Genomic DNA, 23,323 nt, shown 5'->3' with positions numbered 1-23,323 from the left:
CGTCTCCAAGCCTCCCCATTTTGATCTCCGCTTGCTGTATTTATTTGTTATTTACCTTTTATGGCCTAAACAACCAAAAATCTTTATAGTAGTAGAATCCCCAATAGTTTCAAGAATCGTTTAATCCACAAATATTAATTCATTCAATTAATCTTAATTTGTTTTCTTTTAAAAAGTTTACACAAAGCTTACAATAAAAGCATATGAAACTGCAATAGTTATTAACAAGTAAAGAAATTTTTGAAATATATATAATTCTAGTTATAAAGCAAGAAATGTGCAAACAAAATTACGCAAATTGCAACCAATTAACATTTTTGAAAAGCCTTTGACCCAGCAAATTCAAATGTGCAAAAATATTTGCAACATTTTTAAACCCTAAATAAGTATTTAAGAAAAGCTGAAAATGTGCAAATTGCCTTCACAGGCGTATGTGCAAAAAGTTGCGCAAAATTATTTTGCAAAAAGTTATGTAATTTGCTAGCTTTTGTTATAGGCTTTCCAAAGAGCTATACAATTTTGAAATCCAAAGGCTGGAAGTAGGTCTTAATATTGATTTAGTCTTGTGTAGGTAAAAAAAGGCATTTAGGCAGTATGACTGAGGACTTATACAGTATAAAAGCCCAGCTTTTAGCCTTAGTTTAAAAAGCCAGACAATTTTAGCTTCCTAGCTCAAATACTTTTTGAGTTATCGCAAAAAAAAACAGTTCAAAGGGTGAGACTTATTTCAGTTATCTCTGATCACAAGAAGAGAGTGATTTTTATTTTATTTCTTACAACAAAGGTTTTTTTTAAATTAACTAAAGTCCGTCCTTTTTCCTTATAAATGTACCCGTCCGATGTTTATACTAGTCCGACGTTTATACAAGTCCGACGTTTGTACTGCCCGCGGTATGTGGGTCCGACGTTTGCATTAGTACCGATTTTAATTATGCACAAGTACAGGGTGTCCCAAAACATGGGAATTCAGTGACGACTTTTATGTCGTCTTCGATCCATGCGGCATCTTTTCATAAACACAATTATTGCAGTATTCCAGCTTAAACATATAGTATCGAAAACGCCTGTTCTTCAGATTTTCAAAATGTTGTATCTTCAAAATTGACAGAGATATTGCGAATTCGTACGAATTTCAATTTATTAAATAAATCAAAATTGTCTTAACATCTAATATTTTCGTCAATTTTTAAGTTACAAGAAAGGTAGACAACTTTATGAAAAGCTCGTTAGGCGTACAGCCTCACATTTTTACTTTCTGCACTCTAAATTAAAAAATCATTATTAAGCTATAAATAGTCGCCTAATCGGGTGAAACAGTTGGATGCACCCGATTAGGCGACAAAACAATCGCTTAACATAAATCACTTATTTTACAAAAAATCGCTTATTTTCATTAAAAAAATCGCTTATATTGCAGAAGAAGTTGGTGAATGCCAAATAAGTGACTCAAAATCGCTTATTTTAAAAAAATTACTTAAAAATCGGTTTTTTTACTTAATAAACAACTATTTGAAATCGTTTAAAATGCAACTACAAATCGTTTATTAAACGACTTTTTGTCCTTAATTTCACTTTTTTGAGCTTTTAATTAAGAGTGTATGCCATGCATTAAATATCAGAAATTAAAGACGATTTTCAAGTCGTCTCTCAATTCCCATGTTTATTGGAACACCCTGTATGAGCAAAAGTAAACAATTTATCCGGTTACACATTAGAAATAAAAAAAAAAAATTTTGCGAACCCGAATGATCATTACCATTAAATATTCGGTTTTTGACATTTTTTATTTTATCGTTTGTCACAATTTCTTCAAAAATGACATCTCTGGGGCTTGTTACCTGTGCTCTAAATCTGCTAGGGAGGCTGAGTGTTACCTGTGCTCTAAATCTGCTAGGGATGCTGAGCAAAATTGTGTTCTCTGTTCCTCTATCTTCTGCTCCAAGCTTTTGAGACTGTCATTAGTCCTCTCTAACTCAACACTATAACAACATATATTGATAAAAGAAGAGTTGTCACTTTTTAAAGTATTTATTCTCTACACAACTGGACATATGCTTCCGATGAAAAATCTATTAATGAGTAAATACAAACAATTTAAGTTAAAAAAGACGGTTGACAAACTTCATGGATATTTTTAGCCAAATAGCAATCATTATTCGAAAAAAGAATTTCAGAAGAAAAAATGTGAATATGCAAAATCATAACTCAAGCATAAAACATGAAACATACTTAAATTCAAATTAGTAATAACTACTTTTTGGTATAAATTGAACCCCCAAAAGATTGATAATTATAATTTGTGATCATATAAGGCAGAAAACGCTCACCTTGGGAATTGGACGGTTTCTATAAGGCAAAAACCGCCCATTTCCCAAAATGGTCGGTTTATGGGCGAGAAAGTGTTTAAGTTCCCCAATTGCTTAACCCTATCACGATTGGNTTTATTTTAATGCATAGGGTAGGGTGGAGCACAGTCAAACGACGGCGGGTCGGTGTTTCAAACAAATCAGAAACTTTTTTGTTAATTAACTTTATATATTTGAAAAGCCCTTGAAAAATGTATGTAATAATAATTAATATATGGGTCACATGTTAATATTTGTCAAAAGTAAAAATATTTATTTTTGAACATTTAACCAAGGAACTTTTGAACCTTTTTTAAATCCTCAATTTCACCCTAACCATTAAAGATAGAGGTCTAACTTTTTTTAATTAGCAGGCTCTAAAAAGTCGGACTAGGGACATGTATCACACTCCTCTATCTTAAGGCCAAAAACATAGTTAATGGTAATTTGGTAATGTTACATCGTCAATACGCAATATCCTCTCTACTGAACTTCTGACCTAAAACTTTTCCGACATACTGCACAATTTTGTTTGTTTTGTATTATTTGAGGGTTAAGTGAGGTTAAGACAATTTGTCTAAGCCGGGCGCAGCTGTAAAACCACGTGCACTAGCACGTGGTGTAGTATAGCGGATGATGCGTAGGTCAGAAATGTAGTATAGGCTTATAGCGGTCGTGCATAGGTCAAAAGATACCCCATTCAATATTTTATCTAATCCTATTCTAAATCATTTTTCTTTTTGATGAATTTTATTAATTAGCTATCAAACATTTTTGATGTATCAGACAGTAGTATAGTTACACACCTATTTGTTGACGGAACAAGGTTTTTCATATCACCAAGTATGGATGAATGTATCTCTTGTATTCTATCCTTTAGTCGGGTCAGATCTTTAGACATATCCTCCCTCTCCTTTGCTAGCTTTTTGGAAACATTTAGAACCTCCCTAAAATGTACTATTAAGTTTAACTGACATATTGTCTTAGTGATTATAAAAAGAAATAAAGAAAAAATATCGAAAAACAGATAAATATGGAATAAGACATAGGTAACTACATACATACATACCACTGCTGAAAATGGACCATCATGTTTTAAGTCAAAACACTTAAACTTTTTCTTTGGAATATATTTATATGCAGTCTACTGAGTTATAATCTAAATTTTCAGAAAATGCCACCTAGGAAAATTTGGGAAAATCATTTTTTAAGAAATTGTATAAATGAGGTGCAGATCTTAAATTAACGAACATTTTGTTTCAAGACACTAATCTGCATCTTCTGGGTTTTTTGACGACTTTTTTTACAGTACATGGCATGGTCTCCAAATTTTTTTAATTTTCTTAAATAGTCTTGAAATATTTTGTATCAAAAATCAAACCCCTAAGTCAACTGCCTCACTGTCAAAAGTCTTTTTATTTTTACTGATTTACTTCAAAAAGGCGTGTTAGGCAGTATAAATTAGGCAACCATACGGTTCACTTAAGGCTTTGATTTTTTGCTAAAAAATGTCTAATGACTGAAAAGGAAAATTCAAAAATTAATGGTTCTAAAAAGATCGAGAAAAAAAAACACAGTATAAGCTTGATTAATCCTTAAAACTGCAGTTACGTTTGAGTTTAGACCTGAAAATGCACTTGATTTCTTTAAAATGGATTTACTTAATACTCCCTAGATGGCATTTTCTGCATAGTAATATATTCAAAAGAAAAAATTTAGGTGTTTTGACTTGAAACCTGATGGTCCATTTTCAGCAGTGTGACCTACATAAAGGGAAAGAAATTGTAAGAATTTATGTTAAAGGAATTGAGATATGAAGAAATAAAGAAGCTGGTTTTAAAACCTGGAACAGGTTGATGTTATAAGAAGAGAAAACGGATTTCGACTGAAAAGGTCTATCCGAGTCTATCGAAGACTCCGATAAAAAAGTCAATGTGACAAATCTTTCTACCTTGGCTGTTTAACGGTTAGTGAATATCTTAATCTTATTAGGAGAATACAAGAATTAACTTTTAGATAAATAACAAGAAAAATGATTGAATATTATTTGAGGTCCGTTCTCCATTAATATTAATTAACCCCCGGAACCCTTGGCATTTCATTGACCAAGAATTTATTATAGACAAGAAAAGTCCGGGAAGGGGTTGACTGGTTTTGAAATCATTATTTTATATTTAAAATACACTGTATTTTAATCGGTCAAAATCGAATTTCCTCAAGTATTTCTGATTTTTAAAGGCAGTACTAAAGGTACACACTTAAAATTGAATTTTTTCTTAGTTTTATATGACTATTAAGCAGGGTACTTCCTGCAGTAATATCTTGCAGAAAATTCGTATTCTTAAATAATAGATCTAAATTAATTAGAAAACTGATTTTATGAAACATAGGATTTAGGCAAGTAAAAGGAAAGATCTCAAATTAATAAAAGAAAGAAATAATGGTTTACCTAAACTGAGATTTGATTTCTAGATTCTCCTGGCTAAGAACCTCGTTTGTTTTGTTAACTCCAAGCAAATCCCTAGTTATAATATTCGTCTATATATAATGTATGCTCTTCGCTCTTTTATACATATTTATATGTTTGCTGGCTTAACGGCTGGACCAAATTGGCTTACAGAAAATCCGGGTTGATATAGGCTAAATAAATTTTCGAAATTCCTCGTGCAACGCCAGCTGCACCTCAACTGAAGTCATGATTTAAAACAACACCAACATATGTAAATCTGCATAATTAAAATCTTTGCGCTCATCAACATTTTAGAAAATATTAATTAAAATTGTTAAGTATTGTTTTTTTTAACAACATTATTTACAAGTGGAATCACAACAACTTCATCGAATTTCCATTCAAATGATAGTTTAAGTATATTCTTTAAATTAAATTGGGAAAGAGACAGAAATAAAATATTGCATTTGATGTTTTAATAATATTAATAATAATAAAACAAGACAAACGACTGACCGTATCGGCTGAAATATTTTTGTGGACACTCATGGGTAGCCTGGGGTGACAATAACATAGGCTATAAAAATGTTTTTTTTTAATTTTTTATTTTTTTTTCGCGGGCAACGCCTAGCACTTCAGCTAGTTAAAAATAAAAAATAATACAGTTAAGAAGAGAAATAATAAAAATTAATATTTAGTAAATTTTTTAAAATATATTTCTATTTATCTATACAATAAGCTCTTCGCTCATGTGTACATATTTTTATGAATATATATTTTTTATGTTAGCTATAGAGAAACATAGGCTTAACAAATTTCGAATTATTTCCCCTTCAAATTTCAAAAAGAAAGTTTTACGGGCACGCCGGGTACTTAACAGCTAGTATTCAATAATGTGTTATTCAATGTCGAAACTATATCTTTTTGTAATTTTGTAGTAGAACGATTTATTTCAGTTCAAATTTAAAAAATTTAATTTTAAAATCCTAATTTTAAGCTCGATACAAACAAGATTAAGGGGAAATTTAAGGCAATTGTAAATTAGTAAAATACCTGGTAATTCCTAAACTAGTCTCGAACATGAGAAGAAATTCCTCTGTACTTTCTTCACTTCGAATTCGTGCACAGTCACTTGGTTTCAATCCCATGTCGTTCTAAAGACAGGCACAGATTAATAGTAACTCAGTGACAGATTGGTGAATGCATAATTTCTCCATAAATTAAAGAACGAAGGGGTAGAAGAATAAAATCACAGATATTGCATGCACAATGTGAAGATGAGAGATTTATTGTTTTAAAGATGGATAACAATACTAATAAGAGAAGGTGTAAAGATACCAAATATTTAATAATTAATAGCTAGCAAAAAGTAGGTGAACCACGTAGCCATAGTTTCGAACCACTATTCTGGTTCCAGAATACATGCATAAAAGAATCTACGAAAAAATAATGTTAAGAGCATAATGAGAAAAAAAGGACCTGCACGTTTTTGCTTTCAAAAATTATTCTAAATTATTCGTGAGATTCTTTAACGGAATCGTTCTAGACACTTTTCATTCCAATTCGTGAATTAACGATTGTCAACTATCTATCTGAACAATGTTTTTGCTAACAATTTCAGGTCTTCAGTGGTTGAAAGGAAAATTATATTTTTTGCCTTAGGGGAGTATGAAGGCCAAAGAAGGGGGGGGGATAAAGATTAGGGGTGTTTTAAAGGAGAGTAAATCTTGGCGAAACTAGAGTGACAAAGATGGGGTAAGATCCTTGGGTGAAGGATTGGGGGTTGATATTTGGGTAGTATAGGAGCACAATTGTTGAGGGGGGAGTAGAGAGATAAGGGAGTATGTAAGTGAATAATCTATCTATAAATTCTTTACTTTCTACTGGACTTGAAAATTGGACTTGATTTGGTAATTGAAAGAAAAGGAATTATAAATTATTGCCACAAACTCTGATTTATAAATCCGTTTATTTTTGCAACTCAATGTCATAAATCTTAGATATTTCAAACTATGAATTTTTAAAGCTAAAATAGTCTAAGTTTGACCATAATATAGGAATTAGAAAATAAGAGTTTGTGGTTCTTATCATTCATAAACCTTCCCTGATGTCCCACAAAAATTTGGGCCCGATCGGTTCAGCCGTTTTGACGTTTATTGGATACAAACAGACAGACAGACAGACCAACAAACAGACAAGCCAAATTTATATATAGATATTGCTAGTCTGTTTGTTTGTGTCCAATCAACTTCAAAACGGTTAAACCAATCGGGTTCAAATTTTGAGGGGAATCTCACATAACTCCAAGAAAGGTTTACGGATTTTCATAAAACTTAAAAAATCTACAAAAACAAAATTGTAAATACGAAAAAAAAATTTACTGTTTCATCGAAAATTAAATGCCGAACGATTGAGCAACAATTAAACGTGTTGAAAGAGAAGATTGGCGCGAAGCGCCCTGATAGCCCAGTATTTTACAAGGAGTTCCAAGTAATGTTTATGTTACAATCCGTTAAGAAGAGGTGCGATTTCATTCTAAAACCGTTCCTTCTACGTTTGTTAATCTCTGAAATCTTTGATGTGTTTAATAGATTTTTCGAGAAAAATCTCATTTTGCAATAAAAAATAATCGTTTTTTATTAAAGTCGCCCAGAAAAAAAGGATAAACGTAAATAAAACAAAAAAGGATTTAAGGTAGAAGAAAGATATTTAGCGATATAGATTTCTGTTATTTATTTCTCTGCATACTTATTCATATGCTGTAAGACGTTATGCATAAGCATAACGCATACTGTATATTTATATATTCAGCATATGGAATTGATGGAATTTATAATATTCAAACTGAACTGAATTAGAAATATCAGAATGATGCTTATATATCATTCAAAATTCTATAATGTTGAATAAGAATTCATTTAGTTATGCAATCATGATAATCACTGCTACTTGAAATGCATTTAATCTTCGCCTAATATCTAAATCTCTCAGAAATATAAAAGTAATGATCAATATTCAATTTAATTACGATTCTTTTACATTGATATGCTCAATACCCCTTTTGGATAAAAATGTAGCATAATCATTATTGCTTGCTCTTATAAATAGATTATTAACATTTAAAAAACGTATAAATGGGTAGTTTTCCACATTATAACATGTAATAATACTTTGATTAAATTGTTAATAAACTTTCTCCAAGAATATTTCAAATAATGAAAACAAAATATGTTTTGCCATGAAACTGGGATAAGCAACTGGTTAGTTTTAGTCATACAGAACTATAATATACTAGCCTAAGAGGGCGCTTCGCGTCCATCTTTTAAATTAATTGTGAACATGTTCTCTTTGTGTACATCGTAAAACAAAACAAAAATAATTCTCGGATTTTCACAAAAAATTTCGTGGATTTTCAAAATTTTCAAAAATTTAATGAAGATCTAATTTTGATGGAGACAAATATTTGAAATTTTGATCATTCATAAACCTTCTCTGGGGTCACTAGATGTCCCACAAAAAAATTTGGGTCCGATCGGTTCAGCCGTTTTGACGTTTATTGAATACAAACAAACAAACAAACAAACACCCAAACAAACAGACAGACAAGCCAAATTTATATATAGATATATATAATTTTATCATTTAATATTTAATCATTAGACTGCATTTAAATCAAACTAAAGAAAAAGTATACATTGAAAGAGGAAGTTAGGATCGGAAACAAGGACTAGATAGAGTATTTATTATGCAAATTTGCATCTTATTCCAGTATTACATATGATACAAGTTACGTAGGGTGATGCAGGACATGGCGTGAATGAGTGATTAGAGGGGGAGGTTGTATTAATGAATGAGTCAGGATTGTAAATAAATCCAAGCCAATATCCTGCCAAGCATTACTGCATTGTCCTTAACCCAGCATCCTTCCCTCTAATTATTAGCCCACAATCCCATCTTTCATCTGAAATCTTATTTTTTAAAGCTGAACCCTAATTGACCCATGTTATATTTTATGTAAAAATTTAATCAAATACCTTCATATTAATAGATGATCCAAAACTAAGTAGTGTAGACGATGCTTTAGTTCTACCATGCCTAAATATGGAATTGTTCATTCTTATAAAGGAAATGAATTTTTGCCCCAAACTCAAATCTTTTAATCCCTTTATCTTTGCAACCCGATGTTGTACACCTGAATATTTCAAAATATGAAAATATGTTAGATTGAAAAGTCTAAGTTGGAAATATGATGGGTTTACTTACATCATCAGGTTGGAAATGTAAAATATATATATATATATGGATTAGAAAACTCAGTTTCTTTGGATATATATTGTATACTGTACACTCCGGTTCATTTCATGTTCCGTGCCAACTTTTAAGGAGCCAAGGGTGTAATGCAAGAAAAGCTAATTGCGGTCGTGTATACTCTGCGTATACATTGAAACCAGTTCTCTTCGGGCGAAATTTGTAAACAAGAATAGATGCACCAGTGTTCGTTTAGTATCTGAGGAGGTTAAAAGCATTAAATTTTGATAATTTTGATCATTCACATAATAGATTCTTATGACCAGAATATTTCATTGATTTTTTGATGTGAAAGATGGATCCCATGTCAGGCTTTGACATCCGTCTTGTGTTTACATTATCGCCCAGGCCCCAGAGACAGTAAACTGCAGTATAAAAGATGTGTACACTTCTGAAATAACGTTCCTTGCATTACATCCTTGTAAGGAGCTAGTTGTACAGTAAATATACAGACTGTATTAGGCTAAACGGGACCTTGCACCAAATGAATCCGTCTTTTTAGTAAGATTACAGTAATATGGATGTGCAAAGTCAATAATTAAACCAAACGGTCGTAGTAAAAATTTTGGGAAACTTATTGAACCCTTTCTAGGGCATCAGCCTGTGCATTATAAGTTAAAGATTAACTCCATCCATACTCAACAGTACTCCACTTTACTTTGTAGATATATGCAATTACCCTCTAACCATAGGTCTAAAGTTTACAGAGTAAGGATAGTGGGAAATAACTTTTTTTGCATATCTCTTATGTATTAGTCTGGGAGACAGTTTTCTAAACTCGAAGTAACTTCATTAATTTGACTCTTATAGAGCTTTTTAGTTTGAGTCTGGTAGATCTTATCTTACTAGCATTTTACAGACATGATTATACATGTGTATATGTGTGCATTCAAAAAACTGATATGGTTCTAAAATTAACAAGATATTAATATGGATAAATTTTGTAATAGATTTGGATTATTTATTTAATAAGAAATTTAGACCTGGCTGCAAGATGAAGTGGCGTGTTTCCTCCGAGATCCATTTGATCCAAACTTATTCCTTCTTCTAACATATCTTCGCATAACCAACTCACAAGGCCATCCTAAACATAATTTAAAAAATCAAATATTTGCCTTAAAACCCCTACACTTAGTAAGTTTATTTGTTGTAAGAACAATTAAACAATTTTCGATCTTACAAGTTTTCGCCAACTATTTTTCATCTTATATTTACTTTATTTCTACAATAGGGGTTTTTTAGCATCGTCGTTTATTTTTGTGTCTGAAAATAAGGAAACTAAAATTTCCCTGTAAAATCAATTTCGAATTTTTAAACCAAGCTAGGAACATTTTCGGGGTTCTGTCAAGTTACTCAATCAAAGTTTGAGGAAAATCAATCAAGGGATTCAATCCTGAGTTATGATCGAACACACAAACAAACAATCAGACATCCAAACAGAGATCACTACTTTATATATTGATATATCATGCAGGCTACTAATTTTTCTTGAGAAATATTGAAAAGAATAATCGATATAAATATAGATCAATTCAAATTAAAAACATGCATTATCCATCACCAAATTGTATTCGAATTTTCCAAATCAATAAATCAACTAAATAGCGACTACCATCGACTCTACCCACCCTCAGAATAATATGCTTTCTTCGTAGTGTTGCAATTTTCTTCAAAATCCTACATCAATTTAATTTGAACAATTTTAGATTACGTAATTTTTGAATTGTAACGAAGGAATAATTAACAAAATATCGGAATTGAACTTTTTGAAATTCTCCATATTAAGATTTTGCCTAAGTCTGAGTTTTGCTGCAAAAACTTTGTCCTGGGGGCAGTTGCACGGCGGACTTCGCCCACATACGGGTGGAAGACATTGCATATTTTTTCGCTCCGTATATTCTGAGTCAATCATTTCTCTTTTTAAATCTTCTAGAGTGTGCTTGGTTTTTATATTTGAAAGTTCTGATTTGGTTTGTGAGAGTGGATCTGAGATCTCATCTTGTTCCAGGAAGATTCTTGGCTCACCGCCATTTTTAAACTTGTCAAAATTGTTGAAATCGGTTTCTCTGGATTTGGTCGATTTTTCTCGGTCTTTCCACTTTTTTATCTTGTCAACTTTGGCATAAAGGTCACACGTTAGATTTCCGTGCAGACCTTGGTTTGTATAGAGAGCATCTGCTTTGATACAGTCTATATCAGCTCTACGCACAACATTCTCAACTTTCAAAGGGAGAGAACCTTCAGCTTCTTTGTTTGAAAATATGTTAATATTTTTTTTGTTAGTTCCGGACAGAATATTCAAGCTCTGAAGTTTTAACATTTACATTTTACATAGCTAAAATCAAACTAGAAATAACTCCAGTTAAACAAATTGGGCAATTAAAATTTAAATGCTTTTAAAATGAATTCAATATTATCTATTTTACTTTAAATAGTTCACAAAATATATTTATGTAAGTTGGTTATTATATCATGCACTTAATGTTAATTTTCCTCGTATAGTCCAGTATTACAAGAAATCGGCTGGGAATTGTAATGTAGAATATTGTTCATTTTTTCATACAAATCCATTTCAAGACTAACAAACTCGCCAACTTTGGAGGGATTAGATTTTCTGTTATATAAGTTTGCGTTGATTGTATCATTATAGTTTCTGTCGTTATTTTTATTGTCATGTTCTTGAAAATTGAACTTTTTGGTTGTTATATAACCCAGCTCTTTATATATTTGATCAGGCAGTAGTATGTCATTTGAACTATTGATTTTTTTGCAATCAATTCGAGAATAAGTGAAATCTTCTCGTGTCGAGAAGAGATAACTCTGGAATCCACCATCATCATCACTAGACAAGGCGAGTACATCAGACAACATTCCGTTACATGGTTTATATTGCGTATTGAGTGGACTTTTTTTGTGGGAGGGATTTAGTATTGGTGTTAATAAAGATGTAAAATGTTGCGGTGTAGAAACTTTAATTAACAAGCACTTGACAATTACGTTCAGGAGCACTTATATATATATACAAAACATTTCATCACAAACATAATCAAAACAAAATATATCAAATAAAAACATATCAAAACAGAAAATATCAAACCACTGTCTACTAAACATATCAATATAAAACAAATCAAAATTACAGAACATGTCAAAATACAAAACATATCTAATACAAAACATATTCAAAACCAAATCATAACTAATTTCACTTTTTATAAACCATTTTAGAACTAAGTAATTGATACATTTTGTTGTTTTTAGCAAATATTTTTTTAGCAAATATGTTTTCATTTCATAGGTTTTGTTTTAGTATGTTTCGTTGGGATATTTTTATGATATGTTTTGTATATACTTAAAAGTTTACCAATTGTAAATGTCAGTGTAAAAACTGACATAAATACAGCTGAAGTTCAAGATATGTTTTTTGCATACAAGTCATAAAACTTGACCTCAATCCTAAGTAGAGTTTGGAGGTGGAGGGAGGTGGCCGTGGGGGGGGTGGGGTGAAGAAACGTTTGAAGTAATGAAATCCTTCTGAATGCACCCTTCCTATTGCGAGTTAGCCACCTTTCATCTTCAATTAGTTTTTCATACATCGACTCATCCTCACTACACAGTACACAACCATCATAAATCATCCAATAGGAAGTGGAAAAACGGAAGAAATAGAGGTATGAGTAGGAAAAGGGGGAACGGGAAAAGTGTGAGATCTATTAGGAGGTAGAGAATAGACGAAAGTTGTGTGTGTTGGGGGAGGGGGGGAGGGGGTACTAAAGTAAAAAGTGCATTTTAGAGAATAGAGGGGGAAAACTTAGAAGATTAAACATTTTTTGGCCAGAATAGGAAGTTTAAAAGAAAAAGAGCAAATGTGGAAAGATTTAAGACGGTATAAGAAGTTCTCGGCTTTAAAAATGTACAAAAATAGATAACGACCGTACCAGGGTATTATATATATGCATAAAAGTATGATAATTATAGTAATAGTGGGATCAGGAACGTTATGTATAGTACATGTTCTTGTATAGTCCTTTTGTATAGTATATTCACCTTGTTTAGGTATCCTTTCGTATAGATAATATTTTGGATAGTTAAAATTACGTAAAGGATAATACCTAGGGTATTTAATCCTATAAATTTAATTCTTTATCATTTAAAGAATGAAGATAGTTTGCAGTCTTACGAAGCATGATAAGAAAATCAGTCAAATTATACAACATTTCAAAAGATAAGTCTTTTCGTAGAAACTGTAAAATTGAGACATGAAAATTTTATCTTTTAAATATTCCATTCAATTATTTTATACATAGCCTTGCCGATTCACATAGTGACTAGTGAGAGGTTACACTACAAATAGGAAATCGGGAAGTTACAGAATAAGTTAATGATAAGTTTGAGGAAGAAGATACACCAAGGGATAATGATTAAACATTAAGATCTGTTCTAAGGTCAAATCAAGGTTGAAGTCTTGAATATAGGAAGTAAATTATAGCAGAGCGTTATAAGGGAAGAATAAGGGAGGGGGTGGACATTTCTGATTTATATTTATGTTCCTCATAGTTGGATAGTTTGAAACACAAAGACAGTTCAAAACTTGATTGAATTTTGTTTCCATTTTATTCTGATACGATGGTTTGAAAAACATAGTGTGTCGCAAGCCTAGGAAATATAATTTCATCTATCTAACTATCTATTAATGTAGCTATCTCAGCTTTATCAAGATGAACTTTGAAATCTTGATGATCCTTGGCTAATGAATTAGTACCAGCCCAACAAGCCATCAGACATTTAGAAACAATATCTTTTCTTCAGGGTTATTCTTTTCATTCAGTTTTGTGCACACTAACACACTTTACACTAAAATATGTTTTATACAATGTACATGTGTTCATGAAATGTGTAGAAACTAGACTATTGATATTTCAAAATTACGAAAACTATGGAACGCCGTAGGGCACAGGGAAAATATATCAGCTGCAGGGATTCATAATAGAACATATAAAAAAAGAAAGAGACAACATTTTTTTTTTAATTTCTTAATCATTTCAATGAAAGATATTTAAAATATATTTTTCATTCTCAAAGTTTGAAAGCAGAATTTTCCGTGGGAAAGCTCCAGAGAGTCTCACCAAAGAGGGGGGGGGGCGATTTCCACACAATTACTCTGTGATTATTCACGATCCTAATCAAGCGCAAGAATTTTGTCTACAAAACATCCAGAGCGCAGCGGGAGATATTTATAGACAAAATTGGTCGAGGTAACCCGTGGTTAAGTCAAATTTTTAATTCACGGAAAAGTAGTTGTACACAATTTTGTCGTCTTTTGCGATGAAAATGCGCTATTTTTTTCCTGAAAACTGTCTCAAGGGACGTTAAGTAACTTAAGCTCCCTCTGTTGGGGGAATCATAGGTCGGTAATGTTGGTCAAAAGGCGGTAAAAAAAACTAAACTAACTTTAAATATCCTCCCCATAACGTGTTTAAAATAGGAATTGGTTATTTCATATTACATCCACACTCTAGTTCGCATTCTAAATTGTTCAGCACTGTTTGTTTAGAATTTATGCAGTTTGTGAAAGTATTGTACGAGTTCGATTATATGTATATTATTAACATGCATAATAATGTACGAAAATCGATTGGACAAAGGACATAGCTTGGTTCGTTTTTCACACGTTTGCAGTTATTAAACTATGGCAAAGTCTTACCCTATGAGAAGACGCAAGGGAAAAACGAGCTAACCTTAGTAGTTTCTTTAACGTGTATGCATTGTGATGTAAGTTTTTAAATATTTTATATAAACTATATTTGAAAGAAATTGATTTCTCATCTCAAACTCTAGTTTTGGTGTGAAGCTTTGGATAGAATTATTTAGGTTTGAAATATCAAAGTTCTACGAAAACCAAGTTGCAAAGGTTCGACAATCAGAGAAAGTTTAGAGTTTGAAGCATTTAGTCAGTTCTTAATTTGATGGGCCATCAACCTCTCAGGGAATAAACAATTATCCTAAAAACACTTTTGGGAATTAATTCCTACCTGTCCATATTTAGCAGCAAAATGCAGAAGGCTTCTCTCTCCATCTTTAGATTGTAAGTGTTCTTGTACTGTTCTTATATTGCGGACCAGCCAAACAAGTACATCCAGTCTTCCATACTATACATGGCATTGCAAGTAAGTAAAGGAATTTAGTCTTTGCCACAAACTCTGATTTTCAAATCCCTATATCTCTGCAACTCAATTTCGTAGACCTTAGATATTTAAAACTATGCATTCTTTCAGATGAAATAATCTAAGTTTGAAATATCAAAGGTTTAAACCATCACGTTGCCAAGGTATAGGGATTAGAAAATTTAGGTTTCTGGCAAAGACTCAATTGCTTTAATATTCATTCATCAATATAAAGAGAGAAAAAAACAATCAGTAAATCAAGCCCACAGGGCAAAATCAGTAAATTCAATCCTTCAAGGAGGAGTCTCAAAAATGGCTATGGGGTATTGAATCAGCCCAGTATACCCATATATGAATAAGTTTTAATTATGTGAATTGTAATGAACAAATTGTTGATTTAAGTTATATATTGCTTATGTTTTTATCATTTTTAACACATTGTTGAAAAAATGATGATTTTAAATCTTTCATTTAAAAGTGAGTACTGGATACTGCAATCTACCAAAAGTTTTATTTACAGATATAAAAACCCATGGCCCGCTTTTAGATATGATTCTATCTATCTATCTACACTGTACTCGGCCAGAGTACAAATTTAATTTCTGTAATTTTTCTATGGGCCTACCAGCTGATGTAGCAAACCGGACCCTAGATTTATTGTGTGCATTTTAGGGACGTATTTATGTTTTTTTTAATGTTTCTTTTAAACCATTAAGAAAAAAAATATTTAAAGTAGATTCAGTGGAGTATAACTGTTTGGCTAAATAAGAAAGAAATTATGCAAAAGATAGTCCAGGGTCCATTGTCTTCTAGAACCCCAATGTACTGCATAACAACCTACCCAGAAAATTACATCGAAACTCGTCTATGATCCATCCATTTTATTATATCTCCATGTAAAAACCTTCCAATTCCAGTGCAAACAGTATAAGTGGAGATTAAACAATACAGTGTTTACGCATAATAACCATTCAAACAATTTGCATAATGCATATGCACATAAGCGTAAAACATTAAGTTGATAGATTCGGATTCGGATTATCGTGACCTAATTCAAGGTTCAGAGGTTTATATCAGTAAAAAATGAAGACTTAAGGTGAAAAAATTTCAAAAATATTAAAATATCAAATGCCTAATTATGGAATACAAACGCGTTTCAATTAGGTCTACAAGCTAAAAATGAAAACAAATCAGAGAAAAATCATAACAACGGATCGTACAGCATTGTTCATCTCAAAACCGGTTAAATGTCAACAACCAAGAGAAAACAAAGAGGAGACGATAAGAGATAATGGAAGAGAAGAAAAGAGATAAGAGAACAGAAGAGTAGAGAAGAGAAGAAAAGAGATAAGAGAACAGAAGAGTATAGAGCTTACATTTTACAAACCTTTTATCAAAATATGTTTACTAGAATACCTTAAACTTTAAAATTAACTTTATTGTAAAATTATATGATTTTTAAAAAACATACATTTTTTAAGCATTTAAAGATTTTTGATCATTTGACATTTGATATTCTGATATTTTTGCCATCAAAAATTAATGTCACTAGATGACATAAAGTCTAGAAAAACACAAAAAAAAACTACTGTCAGTTTCAAATTCAACTTTAAAACATCTACTAAACTCTTTGATAAAAATTGTTTATACTTTAGTTGTGTTGCGTTGCATTCCTATTATTTTTTATGACGACTTCTAAAAATTACCTTTATAGCTAGAGTAGCAGGATTTAATCCTTGTTTGTTCTCATCACACAAAGCTGAATCCATCTCAGATCCAAGTCTGAAAAAAACATTAATTCAATCTCACTCGTAGTGTTGGTGTATTAGCTAGTTAATTACGGCTAGCCAATCTGAATATTGTGGTAGGCGATTATATAAATACAATGAAGACGACTTTTGATTTCAATTTTGATTTAGATCAAGCTGTTAAATGGCATGGATACACATTAACATAGAGGTCAAGAGGAGAAGCTGTCAATTAAAAAAGCTTCTCTTTGATTACTTGTATATTTATAATTCGAAAAAAGCTTGATAACAATCAAAACTTTTTTTAAAATCGTCTTCGATGTATTGATATAATCGCGTACCACCGTACTTCTGTTGGATTATTCACAATCTGACAGTCTGTTTGTCTGATTACCTATTAGCCAGCCAAGCAAGTATATGGGCGTGTCCGTACTGACAGCAAGCGTGGACTAATTTATAAAATATTCTCACACACAAAAAAGTATCACTTTCATTCTGGTAAAATTATTTGAGCTTGCAACAAGTGTCAGTTTAACCTTTAAAACAAACATCCTATACCTCCTATACCTCCTATACCTCCTATACCTCCTATACCTCCTATACCTCCTATACCTCCTATACCTCCTATACCTCCTATACCTCCTATACCTCCTATACCTCCTATACCTCCTATACCTCCTATACCTCCTATACCTCCTATACCTCCTATACCTCCTATACCTCCTATACCTACTATACCTCCTATACCTCCTATACCTCCTATACCTCCGCGATAAATTTAGCAAATACTTTGCTAAGTGTTTATGGCCATGTAACTTGAAGAAAAAAGAAAACTCATTTTGGTCACCAGTTTTATCTGAACAGTCATCTTGAATACAAATTTTCAGCGCAGGATTTGAATCAGTTGTGCAAAAGAAAGACTTTAATTTACACCAAATATGTACAGCTTCAATAGTGTGTGAAATATTTTCCTAAATTGTTTCCAAGATAATCGGCAATGTTTCTTAATATTCCGCGTTCTGTTCCCTCCAACTTAGAAATCTAAAAAAGATACAAAAGATATACTAGACTTTTAGGGTGATTAGCTCATCTTTCATTTCAACTTTAAAGTGTGGCTCTATCTGTAAGCAACTTCGCTTTGTACAATGTAAGACAATAACAAAAAAAGTTCGCGGATTTTTCAAACAAAAATTTCTTTAATCTTTACATTTACAATCTGCAATCTACAATCTTTATGTAAAATTTCATATGAACTTTTAGTTAAATATTTGCAATGCAATAATATGATATGAAACCGATATGTCTTATCTAAAGTTATTTTCAAAGACGAAATTGTTTGCAGCTACTTTCTCATCTATATATATATATACTTCTGACGCAAATACGTTAGTCAAAGTATCAATTTAATATTACAGTTCTGACTTAAGTGACTATTGTCTATGCATTAACCAACAAAGAACACGTTTTTTCAGAGAGAATTCTTTTGTATGCTTCTTATATATTTTTATTTAAAACTATATCTTATTAAATAATCTTTCCAGAGGATCCAGAGAAGGGACCATGGAAATATGTCTATAGGTTTAAACATGTATAAATAATGCAGCGTATTCCTAGGGGTCAACGGTCAGGGAGTATACTCAGGGGCATACATTTCTATCTTATTTTGAGGTTGGCTATTTATGGGAATGATTATGACTGGAGGAAATGTAAAAGCGTTTTCAACATGGCCGATAGATTTATTTAGAAAAATCCGTGTAGCCAGTTTTGTCAGTTTAAAAGTGGCATTGGGTAAATTAATGTAAATCCCTGAGAAAAATATCTAAGATGTATTATATAAAATTATCCCCCCAAACCTGTAATCAAAGAGTATATTCTTGTAGGGGAGGGGTGGTGGACAGCAATGGAAATGAGAGAGGGGGGGTGTTCTGCGGGATAAATCAACTTGTATAATTAAAATATGATTGGGAGGTTTCGTGACCCAAGCTTCCGGTACAAAGTTGACACGTACCCAAAGTTTTTACTCATTTAAAATGCGCAGAATATCGCCTAGTTTTTCAGTTTCTAAAATGTTACTGATAAGTGTATAGCCAAAAAAATAAGATGAGACCTGCAATAAATCCTATTTCAAGTTGATATCCATTTATGTTTATTCTGAGAAATTCATTATATTTAAGTTATTTTGTAAAGGGACTGTTTCCTCTTTTTTCAAAAAAGTGTAACATAAAAGAATCTTCCAGCAATAACTTCTTATAATTGGAGTTAATGTTTAAATGTTTAAATTGCTAGAATAGTTAAACAACAGTATATGACTTCTTCATTTGAGCTCAAGTTCTGTAGAACCCCATGTTATTCTAATATATGTATAATATATGTATATCTTATGTATTTTTAGAATTGAACTGAGAGACAAAATAAACTTAAGGCACATACTAGGTGTTTTATTTTATTTGTAGCATTACTATTTAAAGCTATCCCGCATTTTAAAACACATTGTTTCTCAAAACCACCTAGGTGGGTTCAAGTCCCAGAATAGGAGAGTATAAAATAGTGTCAGGGGTGATTAAACAAATAATGGAATTATGAAATGAGCAAAGAGAGGAATCAATCTGATGCACATTAAAGGTCTGAAAAGAAAAGAAAAGTTTCGTATGTATAACATGCATATACTTCATAGTCTTATTTGGATACTGAAGGGGTAGATTTGATACTTTAAAGTACAAGAATTATCCGATTTCTTACTCATTTTCTAGCTATGATTTATCTGCGATTTCCTGGCTAGATAGGGGGGAGAGTCGCAGCAAATCACAGATAGAAAATGTTTAAGGAATCAGATATTTCTGTCCCAATATTTCCGTGTACTTTAGCTATACTATTTAGAATAAATACAATAACATGTTCATTATTTGTATCTCACCAGCTTTTCAAGATTTCCTCGTTTAACAACCAAGAACAATTCTCGAATCCAATATGGAGTTTGATCCTCCCCTCCAGTATTCTTACTACAACGACCTCCTTTACGAAATCTTTTTCGTCGGTCCTCAACTAGTCCAGGAGTTCGAATAGTGCTGTTCATACATGATGGACCAGTCATACCTACAACATAATTTTAAACCTTACGAAAATTGCGCGTCAGAGAATTAAAAAAAATATGTATCTTGTTAATCTTCTGAAAAAAAATCATGTTTTACCTTTTGTAATTTCTTTGTTTTGAGGTGAAGGGGTGTTTATTGCTGGAGTTATCAATGAGTTCGGTAGTTGGGAGACCTTGCTTCCTAGGTTTCTAGTCCCTTGATTCCGTGTTAGAGGTGTATTTCTGGGCGGGGTCTGAATTCGTAAAATGAATATGGTTCTTGTAATATGTTTACAAAATCATTGCGTTGTATGTAAACCCACATGTACGAAAACTTAAAATTGCATTCTATCCTCCCAATATTGTTCTGACAAGTAGAAGATACAAATACAAATATTGTNATATATATATATATATATATATATATATAATATATACCAATGCTCCACTTTTATTTATATTTTCATTTATGGAATAAAGATATTGCATGGTAATTGGTTATTATATGGAACACGCTTAAGATAGCATTTATAAGTCAAACAGCATTTCTTTTGTTGGTAAACAAATATGTAAGTGGCATTAGGTTAGTTGATAAAGAGAAAAAATGTTCAAAAACAGAACCTCCATTTTGTTCACAGAAAACAGAGATATTTCTACTCTGTACTTCTTCTTCTTATAACCAAAAAAAATTTAGCGTCAAAAAAAAATATAAAAATATGAATGAATATTTGTTGTTCCTGAAATAATGTTGTGAGTGTCTAAATTTCTCTTGTATATTTCTAAGGGGAGGAGGGGAGGGTAGAGAAGTCCCTGGTAGGGTGGAGAGATCCATCCCTCGTATTGAAGTAATTTCAGTTCCCCTTAAATCATATCCACCAACTCCAGAACTTGTAGAAAAAGACTTCAGAGTGTCCAGGCCTGAAATATTCTTATCTAAAAATTAAGATTTTTTTCTCGAGTTTGTAATTTATCGCATTATCCAGATCCGTAAAAGTGTACAATTAAGCATTTTATAATGTGCAAAGAAATTTAAGAAATTGATGCAAAGCTTAAAAGCGGAGATCTTGTTGAAACGCATGTGTTATTCACCTACTTTGCACTGAAGTGTGCTGGCTTACTGACCTGCTTTGTACTTGAGTACTACACTAACCTGAATGTCCTGGTGTGCTGACTAGCTGACCTTCTATGTACTTGAGTACTACACTAACCTGAATGTCCTGGTGTGCTGACTAGCTGACCTGCTATGTACTTGAGTACTATACTAACCTGAATGTCCTGGTGTGCTGGCTAACTGACCTGATTTGTACTTGAGTACTACACTAACCTGAATGTCCTGGTGTGCTGGCTAATTGGCTTATAGTATCAATTATTGACACAGTCTGAACTAGTTGACCTGCAGTCTTCATTTTCCTAAATATATACACCGAGCTTATTAAAAATGGTATGAAGAAAAATTTCTTGATTAATTACGACGTTAACATCAATCAATTCAACTACATTTGTTTTTAACATATTAAACAATGTAATTGTTATATTACACTTCTCCTATTATTCAGTTCTCATTTTAAATAAAAATCAAACATTGAACTGCATGCCAATATCAAGAAGTTGTGATGCAAAATATATTAGATAATTACATCCAACGCTCCAAACAGCAAACAATCTAAACCTTGAATTCAACAAGTTTCTTTGAAATATAAGCCTGTAGAATAGCGTGTATTAAGTATTTAGCGTTGATCTCAATCAGAGAACTGTTAAGGAGGGGTGTGAGAACCACTCTGGGAAAATTCGTATTCATGTTAGCAAATCTCAACCTTTTCACGCACTCATAAAATTGAAATTCTATGTAATAAATCTCTTCCCTCACATATATATTTATAATAACCAATTTTAATAAACAATAGAAAATGTTCTAGGCTAATTTTAAGAAGATATATATATATGTATTTATGTATATGTCAGCTATAGATGGGCAAGCAGCTGGACCAAATTGGTTGAAATTATTTATGGATATCCACAGGTACCCTGGGGGTGACATAGGTTAAAAATTTCTAAATTTTTTCTTTTTTTCTCAAAATTCTTGTTTTTAAAATTCCACTGGCAACACCGCAGGCACTTCAACTAGTAATTAATATTTAAGTAAATAGGCTTTTAGGGCCCCTTTCCTATGAACAATTGTATCTTTTATCTGTAGCTCTGAAAATTTCTATTTACATTGTCGTAATTTTATCACGGTCGATATTTTTATTTTTTGACGGTCAATAAACCCTCGCTTGTGTCAAAAATACAAGTGAGCTGCTCATTCAGTCGCTTGACGTTTATTGGATACAAACAGACGGACAATCAAAGTATATTTTTAGATGTGAAATAATCACTCAGCAGATAAAAATTTTAGATTTTTTTATTTAATATGACTACACAGACATAGACTGATTGCATGTAAATTGGCATGTGTGTTGATTCTACGTTTAATCTTAAATACATTCACTATTAACAATGCGTAAACAAGATGAGCCGGAAGTACGCATTACAACGTCCTGTTCTATGTTTCCGGTTGTATAGTGGAGCTGATTTATTTATTGAATTATCACTTTTTCTAGCTCCATAATTAATTATAAAAATACACACCCCTCCACATACTGGTTAAGAAGAATCCTTATAATAATAGTGTTCCATAGGTCGAAATCAGTTATTGTCGACCTATAAATATATTCCCTAGATAAAATAGAATAGATAAATCATGTCGTCTTCACCATACCGGAGGGTTACAGTTGAAATTATAAATTGCACAAGTTGAAAGTTGAATTTCAAAGGATTAGAACGAAGATTAGTTGCTGCTTGCTACCGATATGGGAGTGATAATGATGACAATCAGACTCCCCTTACACACAAAGAACACATTAAAGTTGGAAAAACTATTAAATCTCTCGAGATGATGGCGATACTTTGACGAATTCTATATGTGTCAACAATCAACATGTGGACAGTGAAAATCTCGGTATGATTACCATTTTATTTTATTTTATTAAATTAACTAAGTTGGTTCCGTCCTAGTATTCGATTTTTGGACCCCCCCCTCCCCCCCCTATCATTTGTGTACATGACACTTATTTTTCAGCAAATTATTATTTTTTTTTATTATTTTAAGGTTACGTTAGGTTAAGACAATTTCTGGGCCGCGCTAGGAGAGACTAGGGGGCCGAGCGCTGTGGACAGGAGGGGGGAGGGGGGAGGGTGAG

The 23,323-nt window shown here is 32.0% G+C and overlaps 1 protein-coding gene and 1 long non-coding RNA gene across 2 annotated transcripts in view; both read right to left on the bottom strand.

The window, feature by feature from the left end:
- Positions 1 to 58: 58 nt before the first annotated feature.
- On the bottom strand, positions 59 to 20,360 carry LOC111713905 (synphilin-1). Its single transcript, XM_023488896.1, has 13 exons — positions 20,203 to 20,360; positions 19,929 to 20,107; positions 17,986 to 18,055; positions 17,409 to 17,463; positions 16,973 to 17,048; positions 15,135 to 15,251; positions 10,086 to 10,186; positions 8,829 to 8,889; positions 5,848 to 5,948; positions 4,795 to 4,866; positions 3,152 to 3,292; positions 1,875 to 1,979; positions 59 to 65 (listed from the first exon to the last, which is right to left on the bottom strand). The coding sequence occupies exons 2-13, from the start codon at positions 20,103 to 20,105 to the stop codon at positions 59 to 61; spliced, it is 1,083 nt and encodes a 360-aa protein (XP_023344664.1). The 5' UTR covers positions 20,106 to 20,107; positions 20,203 to 20,360.
- A 453-nt stretch (positions 20,361 to 20,813) lies between these two features.
- LOC111713915 (uncharacterized) overlaps positions 20,814 to 23,323 on the bottom strand; it is a 4,682-nt gene continuing 2,172 nt past the window's right edge. Inside the window, exons 2-3 of the long non-coding RNA XR_002767830.1 lie at positions 21,409 to 21,494; positions 20,814 to 21,002 (exon numbers count right to left, since the gene is read on the bottom strand). This is a non-coding gene — a long non-coding RNA (uncharacterized LOC111713915). The remainder of the gene's footprint in view (positions 21,003 to 21,408; positions 21,495 to 23,323) is intronic.

This window comes from Eurytemora carolleeae, unplaced genomic scaffold (assembly GCF_000591075.1).
Source record: "Eurytemora carolleeae unplaced genomic scaffold, Eaff_2.0 scaffold3, whole genome shotgun sequence".
NCBI classification, from domain to species: Eukaryota; Metazoa; Arthropoda; class Copepoda; order Calanoida; family Temoridae; genus Eurytemora; species Eurytemora carolleeae.
Note: the sequence above shows the minus strand (reverse complement) of the source record. Positions and strands in the feature narration are given on the sequence as shown.

Coding starts and splice junctions, on each gene's coding strand:
- LOC111713905 (XM_023488896.1), bottom strand. CDS start 20,105: ATGACTGGTCCATCATGTATGAACAGCACTATTCGAACTCCTGGACTA. Junction 8,890..10,085: donor CCACTTCATCTTGCAGCCAG/GTCTAAATTTCT, acceptor TTCCATATTTAG/GCATGGTAGAACTAAAGCAT. Junction 5,949..8,828: donor GATCATCTATTAATATGAAG/GTATTTGATTAA, acceptor GCCTGTCTTTAG/AACGACATGGGATTGAAACC.